We start from the raw sequence: 20,087 nt of genomic DNA, 5'->3' as shown, positions 1-20,087 counted from the left end.
CCTTCATGTCCAGTTACTTGAAAATTTGCCCTATGAGGTGACACCATTTACCACTTCTGTTGTTGTCACTCTCCAGTTTAACCACTCCCCTTGTTCAGGATGGCTATAGTATCAGGCTCACCAGGCTCCTCTGTCTCCTGTTCCTGGTGCTCCAGTATCCTTGAACACAACTGAGATAACATCCTGGACTCTCTATTCCCGACTTTCTCCCTTTGAGGCACTCTACTCCCTCCCACCCCATCTCTGTGTATGGTCACACTATTGATCACTAACTGTCCAGCTTGAGTCCTTGATTGCATTGTTCCTTCTCTGACTGTTGCCCCTTCTCCTTATATTGTACTAGTCTTAATACTCCCATTCCAGATATTTCATCCTCATGCAGATTCCAAATGTTTTTCCTTATCAGGTTTTCATTTTTCCACTCTCCTCATGATTGCAGATGTTCTTCTTACCCTGATCAGACAACATGACGCTGCATTATAATCCTCCCCCTTCAAGTACACTCAATTCCCTTCTCTCTTCTTTAACTGTCAATGGCAAGAGTGGTTATTCAAATATCTAGCTCTTCCCTGCCTGCACTAGTTGAGGCAAGGACTGCTAAATCATGGACAAGTACTGTATTTTGTTATGGTATGAAATTATCCTGATAGTCTCTTTGAGTTTGTGATCAACCTCTGTCAAACTATCCACAATGGCCCTCTATTCTAATGTGCTTCTCTCACATGTGTTCTTGCCCTCTCTGGAACATGTTATTTTACAAATTCTCAGATCTCCCTCATGCTGATATTTTAACCCCACCATACACTTAAATGATGACATCACCTCAAATATCCCTGGAAAATAGAAACCTTCAGATGTCTTCTTTGTTTTTTCCTCAAAGTCACTCTACCTTATTGGTTGTTCTTATTCTGTCTTATAGGTTTGCTATCTCTCTGTTCCCCTTATAAATTTTAGACACATTCTTGGTTGAACCTCAGACTATCTACTCTTAGAATATACTCCCCAGATGTATATTCTAAATATGTTGAATGGAATTTTCTGTAGATATATGCTAAGTACAGTTGATTTTTAATTTTAGTGTAACTATGATGTATGCTTGTTGATATTTTCTGTGCATGCCAAATCTATTAGTGATATGCGATATTAAGATACCACTAGTATTGTACTGAAGTTTGTTTTTTCCATTATGTCCCATGGGTGTTTTTTTTTAAATAAAATTCTGTGTTCCTTTCTTTGGTGCATATATATTTATAATTATTATATCTTATCTTCTTGATGGTTTTTTCTACTAATACGCAGTGACCTTCTATGTCTCTTCTGACTGATTTTTGGAGTGTGTTTTTCATCTATGAATACAGTTACTTCTGTTTGCTCTCAGGTTTCATTTGCTTGCAATTTTACTTTTAATAATTTTCTTCTCAGTCTACATATGTCTTTGCCTATGTGGTGAGTTTCTTGCAGCTACCAATTTGTTGGTTCTTGATTTTTAATGCAGGTATCCAGGCTGCATCTTTTAATTTGAAAAGCAGACCACTGATTCTCAGAGTTATATTTGAAAGGTTTTTAGAAATGCCTGTGATTTTTTTTTTTTTTCTGGACGGTTTGAATAATCTGTGGTCATGTTTTTCTCCCTTATTTGTCTTGGAGCTGGATTGATTTACTGAATTGATAATGTTTGATTCTTTCCTTTTTCTCACTTTTTTATCTGCTCTTCTAGTGAGATTTATTCTTTCCTATGATCTCATGGCTAGGTTGTCTTGCTTCCTATTCTGTGTGTAGGATTGCTTCATTATCTTCCACTTTGCAGGATCAGTGGTTCAAAATTCCTTTCACTGATGCTTATCTTCAAAAGACTTATTTTCCTTTGATTCTGAAGGATAACTTTTCTGAACATAGTCATGTAGGTGGCAGATATTTTCTCTCAAGATCTCAAGTACATCATTCGTGCTACCCTGGCTGCTAGTATTTCTGCTTATAAATCTGTTATGTGAGGGTCTTCTTAGTAAGTACCCTTCTCTTAAACATGTGCCTTGGGGTGTAGCTTTCCTGAAGAGTTAGATTAATTCCAAGTGGATAATCTAGGTTGCTTATCTGTGGCTTCTTTGGCTGGTAATAATGGGTTTTGAAACTCCAAGTATTCTGTCAGAATACGATATTTTTCTCTATATTTCTCATACAAATAGAGGTCCTTCTGGTAGTTCAGATATGTTGTTATAGACAGCACAGTGTGTAGGGCATTTTTTCTGTAATTATTTTTCCAGTATTACTTTTAGTGTTTGGTGTGAGAGGATATGGCAGCAACCTGTACTGAGGTCTTTTCTTTCCCCACAACATTTGAATTATTTCCCCCATGATTTCTTAAGCTGGAGATTGTCCAGAAGCAGGAGTTATGTCTACTTGTGGAGCCTCATCAGCTGTGGATTTCTCTCTTCCCTATCCATTAAGTTGAAATTCCAACCAATACTTCGGCAGTACTAGGTCATGGCTTCAGTAAGGTAAAACTTCTCTAGACTGGCTGGAGTTATATCTCAGTGGCAAAGCACACACCCAATATGTTTGAGGTTCTCTGCTTGATCACCAACATAACTCAGCAAAAAGAAAACAACAGCAGTGCCCACAATATAACAATAAACTGGCTGAGCATGGTGGAACATGCCAATAATCCCAGCCACTAAGGAGGTTGAGGCAGGAGGATTGTGAGTTCAAATCCATCCTTTGCAACTTAGCAAGACTCTAAGCAACTCTGTGAGACCTGTCTCAAAATTCGGAAAAGAAGCCAGTGCATGTCTGTAATCTCAGTGGCTTGAGGGGCTGAGACAGGAGGATTGCAAATTCAAATCCAGTTTAAGCAATTTAATGAGTCACTAAGCAACTCAGTGAGACTCTGTCTCTAAATACAATACAAAATAGGGCTGGGGATGTGGCTTAGTGGTCCAGTTCCCCTGAGTTCAATCCCCAGTACCCTTCCCCACAAAAAAAATTTGAAAAAAGGGTTGGGAATGTGTCTCAGTAGTTAAGTTCCCCTGAGTTCAATCTCTGTTGCCAAGTAAAATAAATTTAAAAACCAGCTATATAAATACAGTAATAATCAATTACATTCAACAACAACTAAAGGAGCAGTAACAATAGATAATGGGAAGAAGAAATATAGAATGAAAAAGAAAGTCAAAAATAGTAAAAGAGAAACTAATTCAAAAAATATTGAAGTTGGAAAATAAAAGGGAAGGAAGAAGGGGAATTAAAAGGGAGGAAGAAAAATATTTGTAGCAAAAAAGGGAAAATATTAACCAGGCAGGCGGCATTTACCTGTGATCCTATGGGCTCTGAAGGCTGAGACAGTATTACAAGTACAGTACTAGCTTGAGCAACTTAGAAAGAAGGTATTTCATAAATAAATAAGTAAATAAATTTTAAAAGACTGGGGATGTAGCTCTGGGTTCAATCACCAGTACAGTAAAGAGAAGGGGGGTGTGAGAAATAAGAAGAGAGAAAAATTCCATTTGAAGAATTAAAAAAAAAAACACAAATTAATTAACTAGTAGTAAGGAAACATAATAAAGCATAAATAAAAATATTTGTCAAAAATCTTCCCAGCAAATATATTTGCATTGAAGACACCTTTTCCAGGTCATCTAACATTTGAATCCACCAGGAATGTGGGAGTCAGTAAACTGCAAAAGAAATCAGTTTCAGTTCCTTTTGCTTCCCAGCAAACATGCTGGGATCAGAGGCAATAAATTGACTATACTGTGCTATTCATTTCTTGTCAAGGAGGTTAAAGGTGTGTTTACAAGACAAGCATACTATCCCCACAGGGGTTTTGTCTGGAAACCTGAAGGCATGTCAAATGTCAAGTCAGCTCTCCTTTCAGTGGTTTGCAGACCCAACAGGTAGGCACACATTTGCCCCAGATGCCTCTAGAAGGTGCCCATTGGGGTATACCTTGGGTCCTAGCCATGGTAAATCTATGAAAAGCATGTGGGAAATAGTGTAATCCCAGGATAGGTGACATGGGAATGTTATGAATTGCCAGATGCTGTCTCTAAGCTCTCAGACCTGGTCCTTATGTGCAACCACACTGCCTGGTATTGCTCTTCTTCACAGAGGAAGGGACCACTTACCAATGAGACCTCCATCCTTCCCCTACAATTTGATGCTCTCAGCATGTTTGTGACAAGCACTCTTCCTACCTGAGACTGTAGAACACTAACTTATACCCAATCACTCTGGCAGGGTGGCCCAGGGGCCTAAAATTGTGATTACCACATATTGTCTAAACCCCAGACTCATTTATTTCCTAACAATGGCCCCTTCTTAAGACAGCTCTTGGTGATATCACTCTGAGAACTTGCTAAGCAATGTGATGGATTTTTTTCCTAAAACTTGCTTGCTGTATAAGAGTATCCCCTCTCGGAACAATGCCCCAAATTTGGTCTAAATCTTGTAAGAACCATGTGTTTCTTCCACAGCTAAGACTGCTGCTCTGCTGACACCATCTGGCTTGTCTGCCCTCTCCAGCTTACCTTATGCTTGCAGGTTGCCTCCCTCACCAGGCAGCTGGAGATGAAGTTGTAAATTACTTTGTACATTTCTCTGGGCTGCCTTTCTGCTTCTCCCTGTTGTTTATCAACTGTGTTTGATAAATAGTTCTTTATAGTTCCTCTATTTCTCTTCTCAAAGAACAATTATACATTTGGTCCCTAATGTTTTTAACTCACAGTCACAATAAAATTACCTCTTTTCTGCTATTTACCTCCTACTTTTGAGTAATAACAACTCCTGAAAGAAGAATTTGGAAAAAAAAAGTAACATTCTATGATACCTAGTGAAGTTGAGCAATGTTGATATCTGAAATTCTCTTTTTGAGGAACTTGCTCAGTCTACCTAAAGTGAGTCAAATTTTGATGTCACATATCCAATCTGAACTCTGAAGCCTAGAATCATTATTGAAATATTTTTAGGTAAACCATAGTCCATTCATTTTCCAGTCTTAATGACCATATGATTATGATTTCTCCTGGATTCATGGCTGTCACCTGAGGTTTCTGATGATCTCATTCCAGTTCCGCACTCTATCCCCTGTGCTCTGGTCCTCCCACATCTCGGGCCATTGGCACTCAAGTGTGTGTGCTCTATAAGAAACAATCAGATGCTGGCCCATTAACTTTTAGAAATCATTCAGAAAAAGACACTTTTAACTACTCAAAGTAGGAAACCTGACATTTCTAGAATTGTGTTACCAGATCCCATGAAAATCTCTGCAAATAGTAAGTTTATCTCAGATAGCAACTACCTCACAACTTCTACATGAGGCATCTAACTAGATTGTGCTGTGTTTAATCTCATTTTTTGTTTTTTACACAATTAATTCTCCTACTTATTTGGTAGGAATTGAAACTTAGCTGGTGCCCTGCTATAAATAATTCCATATCTTACACAGCAAGCTCTGCAATCTGAAAGTGAATTCTGCCAACTGATTGGTTGGGGGAGGGAGTATGAGAGGACAACAATACCCTTCTCCTTTTCTTTGTAAATACAACCATTAACACGATTCTTTCTCCTCAGAGACTCCACAGGTCCGCCTGGTGAATGGTGGCAGTCGCTGTGCAGGCAGAGTGGAGATCCTTTACCAGTATACCTGGGGCACTGTCTTTGGAGACGGCTGGGACCTGAATGATGCCCACGTGGTGTGCAGACAAATGGGCTGTGGAATGGCCCTCGATGCCATGAACTATTCACAATTTGGGAAGGGATTAGGACCCATCTGGCTGGATGAACTGAAGTGCACAGGAGAGGAGGACCAAGTGTGGCAGTGCCCTTCTTTAGGCTGGGGACATCATTACTGCACACACAAGTGGGATGTAGGTGTCATCTGCTCAGGTATGGTCTGCACATTCTCCACTGCCTAAGGGAATGAAAAGGACAAACAGTGTGTATTTGAGTCTTGGGAAATAAGAGACAGATGAGCCACAGAGGACTAAGAGTTCTCCTTGGACCCTGAGTGTTCAAAATAGCAGTGGGTAATGGGATTTAATTATTTCTTTTGAATCTCAAATATCGTTCTTTCCCTTCTCTGTAGTCATACTTGAAAAGATAGGTTTTTGGTTTTGTAGAATTATTTTACTTAAAATCATCTTCATAATTTGTTTCTATAATTTACTATTTATAGATTTACCTATAAATTAACACACATAACTACTTTTCAAAAGAGAGACAAGAATGGGGGTTGCTTTTTTCAATTGAATTGAGTGTTCATGTATGTATAGCCAGAGATAATTTTTCATTGGGTTAGCAGGTGTATGGGCCCAGGGATGGGACTAAACACATCACAGGGTAATTTAAGAATTACCACAAAATTGCAATTCTCTTTTCCATATTCAGACATCATAATTATCAACTCATTGGCAGGAAGGGCCGGAGAACTTTGAGTTAAATGCTCTGAGTCACGGGTTTTCCTTCCATCATTACTACATAGATTGTCTCTACATTTCTTTCTTAAAGCAATATCTGTATAAACTCATATGTGGGAGCTGAATTTAGCCTTGTGCTGGCAGATTAGTGTTGGATGAAACAAAATATTAATGCATATTTATTGTGTAAGATGTTATATAATTTAGAACTCAGATCAGGATGATTGTTCAGTGATCTCTCACAAAAACACCACATTAACTGTAATTCACACACAAAACTGGCACATAAAAACACCACATTAACTGTAATTCACACACAAAACTGGCACATAAAAACACCACATTAACTGTAATTCACACACAAAAGAGACAATAAAGCAGGCGGGTGCATGCTTTTACATAGATTAAAAAAAAGGCACATTGAAAGAGGAAGGAAGATAATACTTACCCTTTCTCCAACCTCAGGGAGCCCAATATGAAGAGAAATGCCTACTTTTTGGAGAATGGAAAGGGAATTAATCCCAAATCTTAGACTTGAAACCCAGGAATAGGCCTGCCACAGTGAAACCTGGGTACCAACAGAGCCCAACAACCCTGTCCCCATGCCAGTAACCTCACACTGAGACTCTGGAACTCTGTTGTGTTGGGCAGCAAAACTGTCTCCACCACCACTTCTCCAACCTCTAGTAGAAGAGGGGAAAGCAAGAATCAGATAACAGTGCTGGCACAGGACTTTGTCTTGGAATTCAGTGCCAGACCAACCATGATCATATTCAGTAGGAATTAGAGGCCTCAAATGTAGAACAAAGGTAACTGAGCAAGACCTATGTGCTGGTGGGACAGACTCAAGAAGAGCCTGAAGCACCTGTGGCTGGTTGCAGGAGTTTAGAGCCTTGAGTCCACCTAGCAATAGGCAGCTCATAGCACTGAGTGCCTCGGTCCCTCCCCACTTCTGTGTTGCTTTGGCAGGCTGTGGCCTCAGTGTGTGATATAACATTGTAGGGTTGGTGGCCACAGGACTTCCCAACCTTCTTCCTCAACCCCTGGCAGCACAACATGGAGAGAGTTAAGTCTCTTTGTGAAGGTGAAACATTATTTGGGGGATTGTGACTGGAAGCCTCAGGGGGTTCTTATCTCTGTATATTAGGGTACAGATCTCAAAGATGAAAGATAAAGACTCTCAGGCATCAAGAGAAAAAACTATGAAATAACATGTCCCAATTCACCTGATGGCAGTGTTCTTAACAGTAAACATATAGGTCAGAAGTGAGTGCCATGAGATTTTCATAGAAATTAAGAAAAACCTGCCAATCAAGAATACTGAATCCATCAAATATATCCTTTAGACATGAAGGAGGTACAAAGACATTATCAGACATCCTGCTGCCCTAAATTACCGTATGGTACAGCAATCCCAATGCTGAGTATATGTCCAAAGAAGTGAAATCTGTATGTTAAAGAGACATCTGTACTCCCATGTTTATGGCAGCACTATATATTGTAGCTAACAAATGGAAATAATGCCCATCGGCTGATCAATGGATAAAGAAATGAAATATAATGGAATACTATTTAGCCATAAAATAAATTAAACATTTTTATTTGACATAATACGCATGGGTCAGGAGATAATTAGGTTAAGTGAAATAAGTCAGGCAAAGAAAGACAAGTATCTTATAATCTCACTGTATGTCAAATATAAAAGAGTTGACCTCATAGAGGTTGAGAGTAGACATGTGGTTATCATAGACTAGAGAGTGTAGGGAATGGGAATGGAAAGCAACAGACTGATTATTTACTTAAATAGGAGCAAAATGTTCTGGTGCACTGTGGCACAGGAGGGTGGCTACAAAAAACAATAAGGAACTACATTTCACAGAGCTAAAAGAAAGTGTTTTGGAAGCTTTCAAAAAAAAGAAATGAAAAGATTTGAAGAGACAAAGAAATGCATATATACATACATCAGCACATGAATTAATGAAATTTATATGTACACTAAGTCAGTAGATATCAGTTAGTTTAAATTTACTTAGATAAAAATGAAGGAAAATATAAAGATGATTAGATAGAGGGAAAAATATATTGTTTATATCTAATGGAAATAATGATACAAGAAGAGTATATTGTCAAATAAATTTGATAAGAATGAGACAGGAAGACAAATAGAATTTTCCAAAGAAGACAGAGGAAGCTTACAGTATGTGGGGGATTACCTTCAAAGGTTGATAAAGAGCACATAAGGATTATTTCAGCAGCATTTAAGACCCTGGTGTTGGAAGGGCAATCTGTGTACACTGTGTGAATTCAGTATACCCCTACTGTACAAAAGGAGAAAAATGATTTTCAAGAGTGACTCAAGGTTGAGGTATTAGACAAAGTCAGAATAGAAAAAGAAAAGGTCCCTTGGATGATACTTTCATAAGAAACTTGAAATATGCCCAGGGGAGCAATGTGTCTATGGAGCTAAAGATAGGACAAAGATATGTATGACTGTAATTTTTAATTTACTCCAGTGAGAAAAATTCATATGAATCTATAGATTTCTGCAGATGCAATTTTTCTTTCTTTTTTCACCCAATGGTTCACAAACTTCAAATGGCTTAAAACTGGGTTTCTCCCCACTGGATGAAAAGCTCTGCAAAGTTAATGACATTATTTTCTTTAAATATATATACCCAGCACCTAAAAACACATCTGGAACATGACAGATTCTGAAATCATGCTAGTGTTGTGAATAACAAAACAGGGAAGCAGACTCTCAATATCATCTTTATATATCTCTTTCCTATATCAGGACTAGGGAGAAAGTTCAGATTGTGTCTCCTTTGAAGACCTCTCTGCTGCATTTTTATCCTTTCCCGATCGGAGGCATTTTTTATCCATACTCAGTAAATTCCATTTTGATGACTTACTTTGAAAAGAAAAATTACTGAACATGTTGTTTTTCCAGAGAAAGGATTTCCTTCTTCAGGATACCAACCTACTATTACATTACAATTGCATATCTGTAGTCAGATGCCACCCCAAAGATCTGAACCGATACTCAAAATTGCTTCCTGATCAACTTCAATAGATGTCTAATGGCTTCTTCCAACTCTACATATTAGTAACAGAATGATCCCTTGAAACAAAACAAAAAGGCAAATATGCATGCTCAAGTCTCTTCACAACTTCTGGTCCTACTTCTTTTGGGGGTGGGTACTAAGGATTGAACTCAAGGGCACTCAATAACTGAGCAACATCCCCAACACGTTTTTTGTATTTTATTTAGAAGGTAGCAGACTGATCAATGAGTTATTTAGCAACTTGCCATTGCTATGGCTGCTTTGAACTCAAGATCCTCTGGCCTTAGTTTCCCTACCTACTGGGATTATAGGCCTATGCCACCTCACCCAGCTGATCCTACTTCTAAATTCTCTTTCTGTCTTCTTTAATGGGAAGAATGGTGTAAAGAACCCAGATTATCTTAGTCATCATAACCTACTTTTCATCTCTGTCTCACACTATTTTGTGGGCTCTTTTCTCATATTTAAATGAGAAATTAATGTAAATTCTCATTTTTGGTTACATTTTAATTTTTTCATTCTTTAACAAGTTTTAACTTAGTTGGAATTATTACCTGTGAACTGGAAATTTCTGAGGCTAAAATACTAAAAAATTAATTCTAGTCTTTTTTTATACTAAGTTCAAATTCAGGGAATAGATATAGGCCTTATTAAAAAGGAGGTAGACTGACACAGACACACAGTTAAATATATTGTAATACATAGAATAATATATCCATATTATATACACAATATATATAAATACACAATATATATGTATATTGTATATATAACTTCTGGAGTCAGCCATTTAGAACTGACCTTACAAATTCCTCCTCCTAAAGTTGTCTTCAGACACTTGCTCATGCAATCTCCATTCTGACACCATTGAATTCATTCCTTGGAAAAGAAAAGATTTTACAGCTTTCCTGAGACATATAGCTCCCAATTCCAACCCTAGATACTCATTGCACTAGTTATTTTCTTCCACAGGATTTGTGCGTTTGGATGGAGGAGGTGGACCCTGCTCTGGGCGAGTGGAAGTGAATTCTGGAGGAGGATGGACTCCAGTACCTTATGGGAATTTCACATTACCCACTGCCCAGGTCATCTGTGCAGAGCTGGGGTGTGGCAAGGCAGTATCTTTTCTCTTGGACCTGCCCCTCAGAGAGGCCAATGAACAGGTCTGGGCTGAAGAGTTCCAGTGTAAGGGATGGGAGCCTGAGCTCTGGTTCTGTCCCAGAGTGCCCTGTCCTGCAGGCAGCTGCCAACACAGAGGGGCTGTGCAAGTTCTCTGCTCAGGTGAGGCTCACAGCAGGACTTTAACCATCTTGCACACTCTGATGTGGTAACAAATGTGAGATGTTACTAAAATCCTGTCTTCTCCTGCCAGAATACACAGAAGTCAGGCTCATGAAAAATGGCAGCTCTCAGTGTGAGGGTCAAGTGGAGATGAAGAACTCTGGAGGCTGGAGAACACTCTGTGCCTCCCACTGGAATATGGCCAATGCCAATGTTGTTTGCCATCAGCTGGGCTGTGGGGTTGCCATCTCCACCCCAAAGGGAGCATACTTTGTGGAAGGAGGAGATGAGATCTGGAGAGACCAATTCCACTGCTCAGGGTCTGAGTCCTTCCTGTGGAATTGTCCTGTGACTGCCCTGGGTGTTCCTGCCTGTGCCCATGGAAACACAGCCTCTATGGTCTGTTCAGGTAAGAGAGGTCAGCGCTGACTGGTACTCAGCTTTCTCATTGAGTGACATGTCTCTAAGAGCAGACAGCATGGAGAGCAGAATAGAAATATGAGATATGCCTTGGTGAAATATGATTCTTCTCAATGATCATTTATCTTTCAGACCCTGTCAAGGGTTATTCAGAGGATTTTTTTTGATTGATAAAGTCTACAGGTTTATTATTCCCTATGTAGCTGAGCAGACAGATAAACAGAGTAAGATAAAGAACACACAAATACCATCTGCAACATTTTCTCAAGTCTTAAACTTTTGCTACCACATTTGCTTCAAACATTTATCAGTATTATTTTTATATGTTCTTACTAGCTATACATGATAGTAGAATGTATTTTGATATATTATACATATCTGGAATATAAATTCTCATTCCTCAGGTTACACATAATGTAGAGTTCCAACAGTCATATAATCATAATTGCACATACGGTGATAATGTCTGATTCACTCTACTATCCTTCCTACTCTTATACAACTTCCCTTCTCTTCACTTCCCTCTGTATAATCCAAAGTAACTCTATTCTTTCCTAGCACCCACCCACCTTATTGTGAATTAGTATCTGCATATCAGAGAAAATATTTGTCCTTTGGTTTTGTGGGATTGGTGCGTTTCACTTGGCACAGTAGTCACCAGTTCTATCATTTACTGGCAGATGCCATAATTTTATTCTTCTTTATGGCTGAGTAATATTCCAATGTGTACATATACCATATTTTTTTTTAGCCATTTATCTGCTGAAGGACATCTAGGTTGCTTCCATAGCTTAGCTATTGTGAATTGAGCTGCTATAAACTGTGTAGCTATAGCATACTGATTTTTAGTCCTTCAGGTGTATGGTGAGTAATGGGATAACTAAGTTAAATGGTCGTTCCATTACAAGTTTCCTGATGAATCTCTATACCACTTTGCATAATGGTTGCACCAATTTGCAGTCCCACTCATATTTTATGGTTGTACCTTTCCCTCCCATATCCTTTCCAATATTTATTGTTACTTGTATTCTTGATAATTTCCATTCCAACTGAAGAAACGAGATCTCCGTGCAGTTTTAATTTGCCTGACTCTAACTACTAGAAATGTTGATAATTTTCTCATATACTGAAAAATTGTATTTATTCTTCTGTGAAGTGTCTGTTCAGTACCTTAGCCCACTTATCTATTGGGTTATTTGGGGTGGTGTTAAATTTCTGAGATCTTTATATACCCTGGAGATTAATGCAGGTGACAATGATCTTCTACTAATCTGTCGGCTCTCTCTGCATATTCTTGATTGTTTCCTTTGCTGTAAAGAAGCTTTTAAGTTTGAATACATCCTATTTGTGATTTCTTGATTTTACTTCTTGCATTTAGGAGTCTTGTTAAGGAAGTCAGTTTAGAAACTGACGTGGTGGAGATTTGGAACTACATTTACTTCTATTAGGCACAGAGTCTCTGTTCTCAAGCCTAAATCCTTGATCCACTTTGAGTTGAGTTTTGTGCAGGGTGAGAGATTTGGGCACAACTATATTTTGCTGCATATGAATTTCCAGTTTTCCCAGCACCATTTTTGAAGAGGCTATCTTTTCTCCAACGTGTATTTTTGGCATCTTTGTCTAATATGAGATAACAGTATTTATGTGGGTTTAACTTTGTGTCTTCAATCTGTTCCATTGGTCTACCTGTCTTTTTGGTGCCAACACCATGCTGCTCTATAAGGTCTGGTATTTTGATGGCTCTAGCTTTATTTTTATTGATAAGGATTGCTTTGGCTATTCTGGGTATCTTATTTTTCCAAATGAATTTCATGACAGATTTTTATATTTAAATGAAGAATGCCATTGGAATTTTAATGGTAATTTCATTAAATCTGTATAGAGCAATTGAGAGTATGGCCATTTTGTTCAATGTTACTTCTGCTCCCCATGAACATGGGAGATCTTTACATCTTCTAAGGTGTTCTTCAATTTTTTTCTTTAATGTTCTGTAGTTTTCATTGTAGAGGTATTTCATCTTTATTTGTTAGATTGATTCCCAAATATTTTAATTTTTTAGGCCATTTGAATGGGGTATTTTTTTCTAATTTCTTTCAGTGGATTCACCACTGATGTATAGGAAAGCAATTGATTTTTGTGTGTTAATTTTATTTTCAGATTAATTTGCTTAATTCATTTATTAGTTCTAAAAGTTTTCTGGTGGAATTTTTTGGGGTTTTCTAAATATGGGTCATGTCTTCAGCAAATAGGGATTGTTTGAGTTCTTCCTTTCCTATTTGTATCTATTTAATTTCTTTATTTTGTCTTATTGCCCTGGCTAGAATTTTAAGGACAATGTTGAAGATCAGTGGTGAAAGAGTGCATTCTTGTCTTGTTCCAGTTCTTTGAGGAAATGCTTTCTGTTTTTCCCCATTTAGAATAATGTTGGTTTTGGATTTAACACATATAACTTTTACAATGTTGGGGTATGTTCCTACTATCCCTAATTTGTCTAGTGTTTTGAACATGAAACCATGCTGTATTTTATTAAGTGATTTTTCTACATCTGTTGAGATGATCATATAATTTTTGTCTTTAAGTCTATCAATGTGTTGAATTATGTTTATTAATTTCTGTATGTTGAATGAAACTTGCATCCCTGGGATGAAACCTGTTTGATCATGGTGCACTATTTATAATATTTTTGTATGAGATTTCCCAGAATTTTAATGAGAATTTTTGTATCTATGTTCATCAGAGATATTGGTCTGAAGTTTTCTTTCCTTGATGTGTCTTTGTCTTGTTTTGGTATCAAGGTAATATTAGCTTCATAGAATGAGTTTGGAAGGGTTTCTTTTTTCATTTCATTGAAAAGGTCTATTGGTATGGATTGTATTTGATCATAATTTGAGGTCTATTGGTATGGATTGTATTTGATCATAATTTGAGGTCTATTGGTATGGATTGTATTCTTGACTGATATACATTTTCTTTCAAGGTCTTGTAGAATTTGGCTGAGAATCAATCTGATCCTGAGCTTTTCTTGGTTGGTAGGCTTTTCATGGTGACTTCTATTTCAGTGCTTGAAATTGATCTGTTCATGTCCTCCTGATTCAGTTTGGTTAGGTTCATATGTCTCTAGAAATTTATTAGTGTCTTCAAGACTCTATTTTTTTTTTTTTTTTAAATTAAGTATAAATTTTCAAATAGTTTCTGATCATCATCTGTATTTCAGAGATATTTAATTTTTCATCACAAACTTTTAGTAATTTCTGCTTTCTCTCTCTTTGTCTTAGTGGCTAAGGATTTATAAATTTTATTGATTTTTTTAAAGAACCAAATTTTTTGTCAACTTTTTGAATTATTTATTTTGTTTCCATTTTATTGATTTCAGCGCTAATTTTAATTTTTTCCCCTGTCTTCTATTGTATTTGGTGTTGATTTGCTCTTCTTTTGCTAGGGCTTTGAGATGTAATGTTAGATTATTTATTTGTTGACTTTGTATTCTTTTAGTGAATGAGCTCAATGCAATGAACTTTCCTCTTAGCACTGTCTTTATAGTGTCCCAGAGATTTTGATATGTTGTGACACTATTTTAATTTCCCCTATGTATTTTTTTTGTTTCATCCCTGATTTCTTCTGCTATCAATTGGTCATTCAGTAGTGTATTATTTAATCTCCTGGTGTTAGAGTAGCTTCTATTTTTTATTTTATCATTGATTTCTAATTTTATTTTATTATGATCTAATAGAATGCAAGACATTATCTCTATTTTTTGTATTTTCTAAGAGTTGTTTTGTGGCATAAGATATGGTCTATTTTAGAGAAAGATTAATGTGCTGCTGAGAAGAAAGTGTCTCTGAACATTGAGGTATGAAATACTCTATATATGTATTTAAAGTCTAATTTTTTGATTGTAATATTTAGTTCTATAGTTTCTTTAGTTTTTTGTTTGGAGGATTTATCCAGTATTGACAGAGATATGTTATACTCACCTACTATTATTGTATTGTGATCAATTTCTTTCTTGAAATTGAGAAGAATTTATTTCATGTACATAGATGCTCCATTGTTTGGGGCATACATATTTACAATTGCTATGTCTTACATATGTATCATTCCCTTAAGCAGTATGAAATGTCCTTCTTTGTGTCTTATGATTAGCTTTTGCTTGAAGTCCACTTTATTTTATATGAGAACAGAAATCCCTGCTAGTTTACATGATCCATATGAGTGATATAGTTTTTCCTGTCTTTTCTCTTTTAATCTGATAATGTGTTTGCCTATGAGGTGAGCCTCTTGGAGAGGTTATATTGTTGGGTTGTGTTATTTTCATCTAACATGCCAGTCTATGTCTTTTGATTGATGAGTTCTGGCTATTTATGTTCAAAGATATTATTGAGATATGATTTGTATTCCCAATCATTTTGTTTTATTTCTGGTTTTTAATTTAATTTAGTTTATCCTTTGATTGACTATTCCTTTAGTGTAGTTTCACCCTTTGCTGGTTTTCACGTATATTTTTTATTTCTTCTTCCTGGAATATTTTGCTGAATGTGTTCTGAGTGCAGGATTTCTACTTGTAAATTATTTTAAATTTTGTTTATCATGGAATGTTTTGATTTTATTTTCAAATATGAAGATTAATTTTGCTGGGCATTGTATTCTTGGCTGACATCCATTTTCTTTGAAGGTTTGATATATATTACTCCAAGACCTCTGAGATTTGAGTGTCTGGAGTGAGAAATTAGCTGAGATGCAAATTGGTTTTCCTATAAATGTAAACTGACATTTATTTCCAGAAGCCTTAACAATTCTATCCTTATTCTGTATGTTAGGCATTTGAAAGAATGAAAGCAAGGAAGAAAGAGAAAGAATGAGCAACAGAAATGAAAAATACATTTCATTTTTCTCATCATTTCCTGACTCATAAATTTGGGAAGGGCTCTTGGCAGTTGCCTCTTGGGATCTGTCATAAGGTTACACTTGAATGCCATGTGGAACTGAGATCATTTGAACGCTTGACCCATTTGGAAATCCAGGATAGTTCATTCACATGGCTGGTAGCTTGAAGTTCAATTGGGGCTGTTGACAGAACCACCTGCAAATGTTCTCTCCCACATGATAGTCTCTATACAGTGGATATGCCATAAATCAAACATCCTAAAGAGAAGGAGGCATGACTTTTTAAGCTAGGTTCCTAAGTCAAGCTATGTTGGCTTCACCACATTCTATTGCTTATAGACAACCCACCATGGTCAGCCCAGATTAAAGGTAAGGAGGAATGGATTCCACAGGTCAATGAATAGAGCATCACAGATTTTGTGGATATTTTTTAAAGCTATATGTATATTGAATATCTGACTTTGTGTATTTTCTAAGTTACATTTTTAACACTATCATAGTAGCCTTAATTACCTAAGACTTATAGATTACATAGGAATGTTAGGTTCTCTCACCATGTCTCTCAAATCCCTGTTTATAGTTTCTATCCTTATCTTTCTGTGCTTTATTCTATATTTTTTCTATGTTTTTGAACTTTGCCATTTCTATTCTGTGATAATCTAATATTGTTGACTCATCTTTGGGTTCTTATTTTTAGCTCTTGACTTTTTAACTCTCAAATTTTTATTAGATTTTTGTGATCATTTCTCTGCTAAGATGCACATCATGCCATTTAATAGACCATTTAATCATGATTATATAAATTTCCTATAAAGAAACACCAATACTAATATATGAAAATATTTCCCATTTTTTCTTATTTTTCCTCTTTGTTCTCTATTAAATTCTATTTTATGTGGTATTTTGGATCAACATTGTTTTGAGAAACTATAAAAAACCTTCAGAGAGGATTTTATTTTGCCTCTTCTGGGTACTTTATTTAAGGTAGATCACGTTACACAAAAACAACTGAAGTTTTAAGAAACTGGGCACCATCCCTGTGACAAAAATTCTTTCAGTTGACAAATATGATACAACTTTCCTGGTTGTTTAACATGATTCCTCCTTTTTGGTCCAACCTAAATTATATTTGTGTATGACCAAATCAGTCTGTCAAACATGATTAGATTTTCAGTCTCAGCTTCTAACTTTAAATGAGCAAATGCCTTCAGGAAAAAATAGATGATCCCAATTTTTACTATTCTCTTTACTGGACTCCTAAAGGCTAGCTGTCCCTGAAGCTCTGCAGTGCTCTCAAGAGGAAGTAACATATTCCACTTTTCTAAAGTCACTCTGAGTGCTTGACATAAAGCACAAAAGTGTCATAGTCAGAAACAGAAATCTCCATTAGAACAGTTCTGAAGATGAAATTACTGATTTTGTCCTATAGCTGTCAGATGCCATCACTAGATTATTATGTACCTTAATTAAGTTTCCTGCTCTCTACTCCCAGGTGTAGGTAGCCAGATCCAGCTGCTGCCCCAGTGCAATAACTCCTGGTCTGACCCAGAAGGCTCTGTAGACACAGAAGGGCACACTCTCAACTGCTCAGGCGAGCAAGGCCCTCAGCACAAGAGCCTTCCCATTTCCTGTGCAAATGCCCACTGACATGATCCTGTCTCTCCACAGACAGAAGACAGCTCCGCCTGGTGGATGGGGGCAGTCGCTGTGCAGGGAGAGTGGAGATCCTGCAGCAGGGCTCTTGGGGCTCCATCTGTGATGACAGCTGGGACCTGAGTGATGCTCATGTGGTGTGCAGACAGCTGGGCTGTGGAGTGGCCCTGGAGGACACCATCTCTGCTCACTTTGGAGAGGGATCAGGGCCCATCTGGCTGGATGAGCTGAATTGTACAGGAGAGGAGACTCATGTGTGGCAGTGCCCTTCCCAGGGCTGGGGGCAGCACAACTGCAGACATAAGGAAGACGCTGGGGTCATCTGCTCAGGTCTGTGGTTCACACTGGGTATAGGTGGGAGAAAGTGAGGAGGTTGTGCAGGATGGTATCTGAGCTTTAGGGCAGAGGAGGGGAAATTGGTCTCAGTGTGGATGGGGAGGATGCTCACCAAACAGTGCCTGTCCCTCTAGCAGAAAAGATGAGGTGCTTCCATTTTCTCCTGCAGCAGCTGAGCTTCTGCTCCTTCCTTCTCATCCCTGCCTCCTGACATTCATTCTCTTCAGTGTCTACTTGACTGTAGACCTCATGCTTCAGTTACTGTGTGTGCAAAATCCTAAGACCCCACTGTATTAGTTTCCTATTGCTGTTATAATAAATTGCCAGAGTTAATGGCTTAAGACAACATGAGTTTAAGTTTGACCCCAGTTTACCTGAGATATAAACAAGGTGTCAGTGAGCTACATTCAGCTGAGGCTCTGGGAAGATTCATTTCCTTACCTTTTCCAGCATCTAAAAGTTACCTGTATTTCCCTTCCTTATTCAAGTCAACCACCTTTTATACTTCTGATTATTTTTCATCTTTACATCTCTTTTTGACCAGGGTCAGAAACCATTATCTGCTTGTAAGAATACAGATCTAAGTATGTGGTTAGATTGAGCTCATATGGTTAATCCAGGATAATCTAAAATAATTTCATCATTAAAAAATCCTCATATTGATCTTGTTTGCAGACACTCTTTACCTCACAAAATAATCTATTCACAAGCTCCAGGATCAGGAACTGACATAGCTGGGACTTCACTATTCTGCCACCTCACTGTTCATACCCCCTTTCCCAAGGTCTGTCATATTTAGTCAAGTAGCTTTTCCTCCCTCCCTTCAAGAGCCCCACTTCAGTTTTCCTGACTGTTCATTTTCGACTACACCACTGTCATAGAAATAGAAAGAGACATACAAGTTATCAAAACAGGTAAAAGGATAAAAGTTTCGTCTTTCCACCTGGTGGGCATTTCATCAGAAAAGTTAGCAATGAGCACTCACTAACTAGGGACAGCACTAAGGGTTAAATACTCACTCTGTCCTATTTTCCTCCTCTTGGTTTCAGAGTTCCTGGCCCTCAGGTTGGTGAGCGAGGACCAGGAGTGTGCTGGGTGGCTGGAGGTTTTCTACAACAACACCTGGGGCAGTGTCTGCCACAGCCCCATGGAAGCTGTGACCTTGTCCGTGATCTGCAGACAGCTTGGCTGTGGGAACAGTGGGATTCTCAACTCTTCTGTTCCTCTCAGAGAAGGTTCTAGGCCTCATTGGGTGGATGGAATCCAGTGTAGGAAAACGGACACCTCTCTCTGGCAGTGTCCTTCTGTCCCCTGGAAATGGAGATCTTGCTCTGCAAAGGAGGAAGCTTATATCATGTGTTCAGGTGATTTATTCCCTATTCCTGTGTCCTCACTCTGTAAGTTGTTAGAGAAATTTCATACGTTCAAACCAGAAGAATGAGTTCAAATAAGTCTATGAGGCACAAGTTTGAATAGAGAATTTTAGCCTCAATTTACAATCTTGTTTTGATGACAGAATTAAGTAAACCTGTTATTACATTTATGTGAAAAATGCCGTGGATATTAAATTGAGCATGTAGAAGCATGAACTTACCCTCTAAAAAATGTCTAAGCAGATGGCTAGTGCAGTCTTAGGCTATAATAATTACTCTGCATTTCCATAATAGAGTGAGAAATTTGACCTCACTTATATAAATCACTTGCTATGTCCTGTCATAGTTTTAGTTTTTTTTTTTTTCACATGTAATGCAAGTTAAACCACTCAGCAATCTGTTCATAGGTATTATGGTGATCATTCAATCCAGATGTGGAAATTAACATTAGGAGTAAGCACTTCATTCAACCCATACACTCAAGAGAGTGAGGGACAACTTAGGGTAATCAGTACTAGTGGGTTATCTTTGAGATCATGGTCTTTTACTCTGAAATCCATCAACATCAGTCAGACAAACTATAAGCTCAGATTGTTGATGATAAGTAATTGAGTGAATTACATCCAAAAACTTAATATGAGGCATGAGGAGGAAAGACAAGAATA

General features: G+C 37.6%; 1 protein-coding gene across 1 annotated transcript in view; it reads left to right on the top strand.

The window, feature by feature from the left end:
* The window catches only part of LOC114104822 (uncharacterized), a 419,591-nt gene that overhangs the window by 198,863 nt on the left and 200,641 nt on the right, over positions 1-20,087 (top strand). The window contains 6 exon segments of the mRNA XM_071609308.1: positions 5,566-5,880; positions 10,448-10,756; positions 10,848-11,165; positions 17,559-17,651; positions 17,729-18,043; positions 19,099-19,413. Of these exon segments, the coding sequence (XP_071465409.1) occupies positions 5,566-5,880; positions 10,448-10,756; positions 10,848-11,165; positions 17,559-17,651; positions 17,729-18,043; positions 19,099-19,413 (1,665 nt within the window).

The sequence above is a fragment of the Marmota flaviventris genome, chromosome 3, assembly GCF_047511675.1.
Source record: "Marmota flaviventris isolate mMarFla1 chromosome 3, mMarFla1.hap1, whole genome shotgun sequence".
In the NCBI taxonomy this organism is placed as follows: domain Eukaryota; kingdom Metazoa; phylum Chordata; class Mammalia; order Rodentia; family Sciuridae; genus Marmota; species Marmota flaviventris.
Note: the sequence above shows the minus strand (reverse complement) of the source record. Positions and strands in the feature narration are given on the sequence as shown.